We start from the raw sequence: 9,083 nt of genomic DNA, 5'->3' as shown, positions 1-9,083 counted from the left end.
TGATAAGAAACGAAACTCAACACACTTTCGGTAGTGAAAACCCTTTCAAAATAAAAGTTTACTGTAATGATAATCAATGTAAGGCACACGGGCTTTATTGTAGTGCAAAATGTTAATTAATGAAAACCGAAATGCTAAAAGGACCGGAAGCAGTAACGACACTGAATAGTTATGACATACCATTGACACTCTATTTATGGGGAAGAAAAACAAGAACGTTTTTCGTTTGAATGTGTATAATGATACATGTTTCTAAATTACAAATCAGCCATACTGTGGTCTTCTCAGGTTATTATCTTTTAGTGTGGTTTTACTGTGTGTAAAGTATGTACAGTACATACAGTTTATATACACTAAGAAAATAAATCTTTATGGTGGGATTTACAGTGGGACGCAGATGTTAAGAGTCTACATTTATTCAGTAAAGTCTTGTTTTAATGAATACAAACATACCTTTTTATTTTACAGGTACAATACGTTACCCATAAAGAGTGACAGTTTCAACATTTCTTAAATGTACAATTTGAAGCATTGAAATGAGGATGCAAGCCTTAGAATGTAATGCTACATTTCCTTCAGTACATAATATATAATATACACACTGATGCATCAGTTATTTTGTCTTTATGGTAAATATCTGCATTGGCAGGGAGTGGTGTACACACATGAGGAAAGGACATTTATATTGCTGATTGTTACAAATAAAGTCACGACATGCTACGCTGAAGCTTTCTGGCTCCGCTCTATGGCCATCTTCTCCAGCCGCTCGGTGTAGAATCCATTGAAATCCAGCCTGTGAAATCATAAGAGTTAAGTTAGCAAAGTAATTAACAAAAACATACATTTTGCAATGGATAATCTTAAGTAACTCAATCTATACGACATAATGTTCATACGTAAATTAATGGTACAGCTCTGTATGAGGTATTGTAGGTAAAAGAAAGTCTGGGAGGGGGGCAAAACTCCCCACAAAACTCAGATATTACATTTTGAAATTTAAAGAGAAAACAACCTGGATATTATCAAGTACACTGGATACTAAACTGGTACAGTAAAGCAAATGCCTGTCTTTTTTTTAAAACTTACAATGGCCCTAATATGTTGTCATAGCGTAAAAAAAAAAAAAAATGTTTGGAAGACGAGAAAATAAATAAAACACTAGTTTGCTTTGAACATGTTAGTGGCATTATCAAGTATTATTACACATTATATCGTGCAAAAAGACATTTAATTTAAAGCGTATGTACCTGTAGATGATGCTGATCATGCTGTGCTCGCAGTCGTTGGTGCTGTAGATGCTCAGTTTGTCCAGCAGGTCCAGCAGCAGCGTGCTGAAGTTGCTGTCAAACTTGCTGATGCTGGTTTCAAAGCCAGCGTCTGACTGGAGGGTGTCTGCATGCTCAGATAATAACTGAAGCCGGGAGAGAACACAATTAACTCAAAAGCTGCAGATCTGTGTACACCATACTTTAATAATGTCTGGCTTTGATGGAACATTTATGTTGTTTCTTGGATGGGGGCCGGCCATGGCGATGATCTATTGGAAATACCTTTGTGTTCAGCTTCTTCTTCTCTGCCTCCTCAGCATGTTCCCTCTCAGTGGGAGGCCCATCCATAGTCCCCTGCTCCCTAGAGAGACGCTCTAACCTCTTACTCTGAGTGAACCGCTTTGACATTCAAAAGAAAAAAACATTTTAGTAACAGGACCCCTCATGGTTGTATTTTCCAGGAGTAGAAAGCAGACACTGTATTCAGACAGATTTGCTCTTTATTGTCCTGTCAACAAACCTGCATGCAGCTTGTAAACATGACGCAGACGGACATCAGTTTGGAGAAGATCCTGAGGAGTTCGGGGTTAGTCAGCATGCAGTCCTTCAGGCAGTTATCCAAGAAGCTGGTGTGATGGCAGAGCACATCATCGATGTTTGACGCCTGGAGATGCAGAAGACAGGAGGTTAGAACAAAGGGAAAAAAAAGCTGGCTATCAGTCAGTTAACTGTGATGTTGTTAGACTAAAAAACATTGACATTTAGATAACAGCGAAGAGACACGGTTTCACTCACTGTTTTCAGGTTATTCTCCATGATGTGCCAGGTGGGCTCCATCACCTCAAACATCATGTAGTACTGGATGTTCTGCACAAAGTTGAGCATGCGCTGTCGCAGGGCGAACGCAGCAGCAAACCTGTGGCATTAACAAAATGTGAGGACATTTCTGGTAGAGACTTTGACATTAATTCACTTTAAATTCTACATCAACTCACCATTTTGCACAATTTGAGGAGTACAGCTTGAAATCTTTGTTGCAGATCCACACGTTGCACAGCAGCCTCTCCACGTGTTTGCAGTAAAATATGTGTCTGAACAACATCTGGTACCTCGTCAGGGCTTTCCTGGAAAATTCATACAAATACAACTTCTGTTTAATATATGCTTCCAGGGATAAGTTCCTGGATATTTCTAGAACAAAGAAGAATTCCTTATGTGTCTACTTGATTTCTGTTCAGTACTTATTGGTGAACTTACTTTTGATTTCAGATAAGTTCAGCAGATGAGTACCTGTTGATGATGAGTGACAGGGGCCACTTGACGATGTAGTCGAAGGAGAAGGCCTCCAGGCCGCTGAGGCCTGTGTCTGTGGGCTCTGCATTGATGATGGCCTTCTCCTGTTTGGTCTCGATGGCCAGCACCCGCAGCAGCTGAGTGATGACGTCATGAGGCATGAGGTCAATCTGTGGGGAGAAGAGAGGAAGTTTAATCTTATGAAGTGTGAAGCAGTATGGCTCATATATCATGGGATGAGTGTGCGCATGAGGAGAACTAACTACATTAGTGACGGTATAATGAAAACTGGATAGATTGTCAAGTTATGTTTCCAGTTATATATTATCATTTTCTTTGCAGGTTTCTTTCCACTGGTTGAAGGTTTTCAAGAAAGTTGTGATGGGTGAGCTAATCAAGTGTAATTCTTCTGCTTTCTAAACATTTTACAAACAAATTAAATACATACTTATTGTTGAATCATTAAAAGAAAAGGACCATGAGGCGCAGTGAACTGTCAAGTTGAGTGTGTGACCAGTCTGGTTGCAATGAGACAGAATAATATCAGGCTTCATTTCTCCTCTATTATTGTTTTAGTCTTTGTGGGAATCTGTGCCGCCTTTCCTCCACTGAGATTAAATGTACATTATTCTTATATTGGCCTGTCAACATTGCAATATTGCTGTTATTGCAAAAACCATAGTACATGTTTTGTTATTATTTAGTAAATCTAGTGCAAGAAAACAGCAAGTTATCACTTAAGGGACTGAAAGCATTTACATGAAATGTTACTTTGTGCTAAGACACGTGTCTTTTAAGGGGAAATATTATGCAAGACCTCATTTTAACAAATACAGGTTTATTCAAATTGAGTTAATCTAAAATTAAATGTGTGAACATCTTCTTATAAAAACCCAAAATAGGATTAAGTTTACACCTGAACATTGAGCTTAATATGTCCCCTACAAAACATGCAATAATTCCTTATTGCCACTTGGGGGTAGCACAAACAAGATTTATAATCCACTTGCATTTTATCCAGCTACCTGGATCAAATAATATCTCTCCTTTTTTAAGCTGCTTTATGGTCAATACAAACTTCTGAGGGAAATATATGGCTCTTTAGCTGCTGAATGCTCCAGTATGCTCACCAGCTGGTCTCATACTGTATCTGATGCTGCTGAGCAGTTAGTGTGGCTTTTCAACAGTTTAAGAAGAAATATAAACAGCTGCCTGTTCTAGGGCACAAACTACAGTATGATTATTTGCACCCACCTTGAGGTCGTCTTTGAAGGGGTCGGTGTTGGCGGTGCTCATCCTAAGAGCCAGCTCCAGCAGGGCTTCCAGTCTGGGGGGAACAATGTCGTCCACAGGCTTCTTCAGCTCCTCCTCCGTCAGGTCCATGAAGTGCACAAAGAAATCCCCTTTGTCCATCAAAAAGTAGTGCTTGATGGATCTAATGACACAGACAGTTTTATAAGTACATAGTAAATCCCTATGTACAAAGACTGTAGTGTAGGCAAGCCCAGAGGTTAGTATCTACAGACAGATGAGAATTTAGGGCTGTACCAAATGTATACATTTTTTTAAAATTCAATGCTAATGAGGTTTCATTTGACTTTGAATATCATTATTTTATAAATGTAGGTGTTACCATAAAGAACACTAGGGCTTTTTAAGTACTTTGCAGCATGTCATCTTCTCTGTGTTATCTCTCTTGCTTCCAAATACCATTCAGCATTTACCTGAGGCGTGCCACCAGCTCCTTCTCCTCCATGAGGAAGTCCAGCAGGACCTTGCTGGCGTAGTTGTAAGCTTTCTCTATCTGCTCCACATACGCCCTCTCCTTCAGGGTGTACAGCACCTCCTTGGCATCAGGACACGTCACATCGCGGCCGCACTCCCGCACCACATTCAGGTATTTACCTAAGTAATGACAGAAAGGAAATCAAGCTTTTGTCTAATAAAAACACTTGTATAATGTTTTATATTTGTTTGTTTTTACCTGTGCTTAATATCTTGTCTGCCATTTTCTGTAGAAAGGAAGGAATGCGATGCTGTACGATGGTGTATCTCTGATCCCAGTACTTGTCGTTGTAGTCCTCCTGAATCTTCTCTTTCTGCAGCTCGTGCTCCTCCACCATGAACTCACTGTGGGGACAAAAATATAGACAATAGAAGTAAAACAGAAAGCATATACTAATAAGGAGTATTAGGACCACTGTAAGTAAAAATAATATGTATTAAGGGACTGGCAGAGGAGGTTTTATTCCAAGGAACACCTTTCCAAGCTTAAAATTGTACAACCAATACATGTACAACCAAAAAATCAGAAAATGTTGGTATTTTTTGTCCCACATTTATTGACTGAAGCTCAACAGCCGAGTTCTTTCTTGGAAATGCTTTCTCATTGTATTACCCCCTCCCTTGACTCTCAACAACAATGGCCCTCATTTCTGAGCATCTGTTTGTACAGTACCTGTATGGATCCTTGATGATGCCCCTGTAGGTCCACTTCTCCAGTATTTCAAAGTAGGGGACGCTGGCGGCTTTAGTGAGGTAGAGGCACAGCTCCTGAGCCTGGCTGTCCCCGGTGTAGTTGAAGGTTCGATCGTGGAGGAGGCTCAGTGTCGACCCACCCATACACTCCCCTTTGTCCACCGAGGAAGCTATGAAATGAGTGAAAGAAAAATGATTTAACATATTTTTTTTTAAAAAGGTACCAGTTTGAATGTGCAGTTATCTATCGGCAATAACACAAATATTTATAACTAACTCTATCTTGGAACAGGAAAGAATCACCCCACGCTAAAACACGTTATTAGTTTGAACTTGTATTGTTTAGTGATGAAATGTTGACATCAACAGCTGAGCTCAAACTGCTTGGTCATTGGAGTTACTTTTGTCAGCTTTCAATTCATTCCGTCTTTGTCAAATGTCCTTGTTAGTTTTTATCATATTTGGTTAAAGCCATCCTGTTTGCTAAGTTTTAGTTGACTCTGGGAATTTTAGTTGGATCTAGGTAAAAAAACATAACTGTTTTGTTTAAGTCGGGCCAGACAAACACAGATTTAGTTTTTAAACTGCATTTAGTCTCGTCTTTTTTGTCAACAATAGAGCTTGTTGATAGTCACAGTAAGTATTTAATGGCATTGAAAATAAACTTTATCGGAACATATTACAGTTGTCAGTATTAAAAAAAACAACAACTCCCCGATCAAGGACAAAAAACATGTTCAGACTCTCACCGATGGAGGCCAGTATCTCCATGGTCCTCATGGTGGGCTGGATGTAAAACCAGAGCTTCTGCAGGGACAGCAGGCCCTGCCGCTGCAGGTGCTCCAGCTGAGTGACCAGGATCAGGTACTCCTTCATCAGGGTCCTCATGGCCGCCGTCAGTGCGTGGTTCACCTGGCCGTACTCAAAGGACGACTTCTCCTCAATGAAGCTGAAGGAAGATCACAACACCATCATCATCGCTTTGTTTGGCATTTTAGTTATAATTGTGTGTTAACCAATTACATATTTATATTCTCACCGTGTTATAGTGGAGTAATATGATGCAACAGGTAATATTCTGTTAACCAGCTCTTTGATGGACATGTCCAGCGTTGAATCGACGATGAAGGAGCGGTTCTGTCTCCCCAGGACAGGCTGAGCTGTGATGTCCCGCCCATCAACTCCAACCAGCACAAAGAGCAAATCCTCCACCAGAGCCTGTTCCTGAGCAGGCAGGGGCATCGTACCTGACAGCAGACAAACCAGGTATTAACACCAACAACAACACAGTGTTTTAAAGGCGTACACAGTTGATTCCACCCAATTGAAGATCCAGTCAGGTAGATAATGAGCAAGTGTTGTGCAGAAGTAGTAGAAAGTCATTTTTAAATGTAGTGGTTTACCGATAGCTACAGCTGGATCTCCTGTTTGGCTCGGGCTGGTGATGAAGTCTCCGAGGAGAGCGGGACGGTCGTACACCCAGTTAGGAAACACAGGGTTGGGCTGTGTGGGGTTCTTCTTGTTGTGTTTGTCCCTCAGCATCTTCCGTGTGACTTCAGCAGGCTATAGGATAAAAAAATCACCAAGAAAGGCCGATTAACTAAGAGCCAATAAAATCTCATTTTAACTTAGTATTCAACAGTAGGTTCAGCCTTTAAGCATCTTTAAGCTCTTGTGTTGGATTTACAGCGAAAAGCATTTCTGTTTGGATTCACTCTGTCATAGGCTTTGTGAATCCTGATGGGGACTTAAGTATGTGTGTCGAAAGCTAGGAGGTAGTTGTCTCTTTTGGGGTAGAGGAAGAATAGCATGCGCATATCCTTCTAGATGGGATTACAAATAATGGAACCCCTAACATCACCAAACCCTTCAAGAGAAATAATTTTTATCCAAGTGGACTTTATCTGAATGGCCTATTCTACATGTTCTTGGACCTAACTTTCAGACCTGCTGCATCTGTGTAAATAATGCTCACCATAGGAGCGTTGGAGCTTGCAGTCACGTTGCCGAGCTTCTTCCGCAGTTCGTCCAGCTCCTGCATGGACATCTTGGTGCTGGTCTGAGGCAGACTGTAGCTTGTGGTCGTTGTTGCCGTTGTGTTTGTGGATGACTCTGACCTCTCTTTGGCATTTTGCTGCAGAAACTGGAGCGTCTACGGAAAATATCATGACACAGATGTGAGATAAAAAAGATTAACAAATAAGGTCAAAGGAAGGAATTGTTTCTCTTGATTGTTTGTGATGCAACCTAAAGAGTGTTAACTGTATATGTCACTTGTCTGTTGACACTACTCCCATTGTTGACAGATAAATTATAACCATATGAAGACACAGAATTCCTTCTTTACACCATTATCACTTGAGTAAGTTAGTTGGAAGAAATAAACAAAAACAGATAATAAGCTGCTTGTAAACAATGTTTTACCTCTTTATCCTCACAGAGTTTGGACAGCAGGTAGACAAGAGGGTCGAGGTTTCGAACATTTTTGGACTTGAGCTCCTCGTACTTCCTCAAGAAGTCCTCAGGGGTTTTCGAAAACTCCGCTAATTTGACCTGAAAAAGATAAGATAACAGTCAATAAAGGATTATATTCAGTTGGCAACACATTTCTACATGTCTGTGGTTTCTTCCACAGAAAGATACATTTAGGAAATATACTTATATTTTTAAAATACCATTATGCCTTTGTTTATCCAGATCCAGGTATGTATTTGAAACAAGCGTTTTCATTAATATGCATGTACAAATGCAGAGAGATGTCCCAGTTTAATAAAATAAACTGGGACATCTCTTTTTCCCCTTTTTTTTTAGTTGACTACAGGGCACTATTTCTTTTTCAGGGTCTTTTCTAAAGCTTATAACATTGTTAGCAGAACTTAAGCTGAAATGTCACATAAATATGATGTTGTAAGCAAAATATGCACATACAACTAGTACTATTGCCAGTTGATGCCGCAACATCTGACAAAAGAAAACACATGTTGTTGGTCAATGAGACCTGAAAAACATCATAATACCAGTCTTTCATGTCCCGTTATCACCTTCAGGACATCATGGTCAACTCTGTCATGTTCCAGGACTTTTGTATGTCCAGGATATGACGTTAAAGCGTGTCTGTTGACTCTCACCTTAGCACTGTGAGAAGAAACTGTAGTATTGACATAGGGAGTCCTGTGTTTCTGCAGCAGGTCTATGTAGCCCTCTGCTCCATCACCTCCTCGGACATGCAGCAGGCTCAGCAGCTCGTTCACATCATGGTGGATCCTGAACTCACTCATGACTCAGTCAGCTGGAACAACAACACACTTTATTTAAGGAAACAGTAAAAAGAATATATAAGCCCCATTAACAGGTGGCTCCTACTGACATACTTATTTCATTCAACACATTTAGTCTCCATCAAATATGTTTAAATGTGTGCATGCAACATCTACTCTTACGAGCTGTGATGCTGAGCTAACAGTCAACAGTTATTTGATGCTAGCTTGCTAACAGCCACTGGTAAAATACACCATTAGGATGCTAACTGCGTAGCTAGCTTATCACGCATGAAACATATAATTCATCGAATTGTAAAAACAACGTTATCCAGTAATAATGAGCCTTATTACAGGTGTAACCCGAGTCTCAACAAGCACTATACCTGTCAGCCGTGTCTGGTTCAATACAACAGCAAACAAGCAACAAACGCGCCCACCACTAGCTAAATCCTTCTTCTTCTGCTGCTGTAATAGGGGCGGAGATGGGACCACACTGCCCCCCATAGGTTAAAATATCGTGCTACAATAATACTATTATTTTTATAGCACAAGAAAAATATACAAAAGAAAAATCAGACCGGGAACTAATTTACAACGATGTAGGAGATTATGTTATCATAAATATAAGCATATTTGTAAGCTATATACTTTCAAATCCACCACCATAATCTTCTAATGTATGTGGCTGTTTCTTTGTTAATTTTAAAATAAAGATCACGCTGAAACGATGCCTATAATAATAATAATAATAATAATAATAATAATAATAATAATAATAATAATA

The 9,083-nt window shown here is 39.8% G+C and overlaps 1 protein-coding gene across 1 annotated transcript; it reads right to left on the bottom strand.

Moving 5' to 3' along the window:
* Positions 1-252: 252 nt before the first annotated feature.
* Positions 253-9,028, bottom strand: tubgcp2 (tubulin gamma complex component 2). Its single transcript, XM_063892962.1, has 18 exons — positions 8,683-9,028; positions 8,168-8,328; positions 7,464-7,592; positions 7,015-7,191; positions 6,443-6,602; positions 6,079-6,286; positions 5,789-5,988; positions 5,020-5,209; positions 4,546-4,691; positions 4,286-4,466; positions 3,816-3,996; positions 2,559-2,731; positions 2,264-2,392; positions 2,064-2,184; positions 1,789-1,932; positions 1,551-1,667; positions 1,248-1,411; positions 253-793 (listed from the first exon to the last, which is right to left on the bottom strand). The coding sequence occupies exons 2-18, from the start codon at positions 8,315-8,317 to the stop codon at positions 718-720; spliced, it is 2,646 nt and encodes an 881-aa protein (XP_063749032.1). The 5' UTR covers positions 8,318-8,328; positions 8,683-9,028; the 3' UTR covers positions 253-717.
* Between the last annotated feature and the right edge of the window lie 55 nt (positions 9,029-9,083).

This window comes from Eleginops maclovinus, chromosome 10 (genome assembly GCF_036324505.1).
Source record: "Eleginops maclovinus isolate JMC-PN-2008 ecotype Puerto Natales chromosome 10, JC_Emac_rtc_rv5, whole genome shotgun sequence".
NCBI classification, from domain to species: Eukaryota; Metazoa; Chordata; class Actinopteri; order Perciformes; family Eleginopidae; genus Eleginops; species Eleginops maclovinus.
The sequence above is the reverse complement of the archived record's forward strand: the minus strand, read 5'-3'. Positions and strand labels throughout refer to the sequence as shown.

Excerpts from the sequence above, each read along its gene's own strand:
- tubgcp2 (XM_063892962.1), bottom strand. The coding sequence starts at position 8,317 with ATGAGTGAGTTCAGGATCCACCATGATGTGAACGAGCTGCTGAGCCTG. Across the intron at positions 5,989-6,078 it reads TATTACTCCACTATAACACG|CTTCATTGAGGAGAAGTCGT; the intron begins GTGAGAATATAA and ends ATCTTCCTTCAG. Across the intron at positions 3,997-4,285 it reads GAGCTGGTGGCACGCCTCAG|ATCCATCAAGCACTACTTTT; the intron begins GTAAATGCTGAA and ends CTGTGTCATTAG.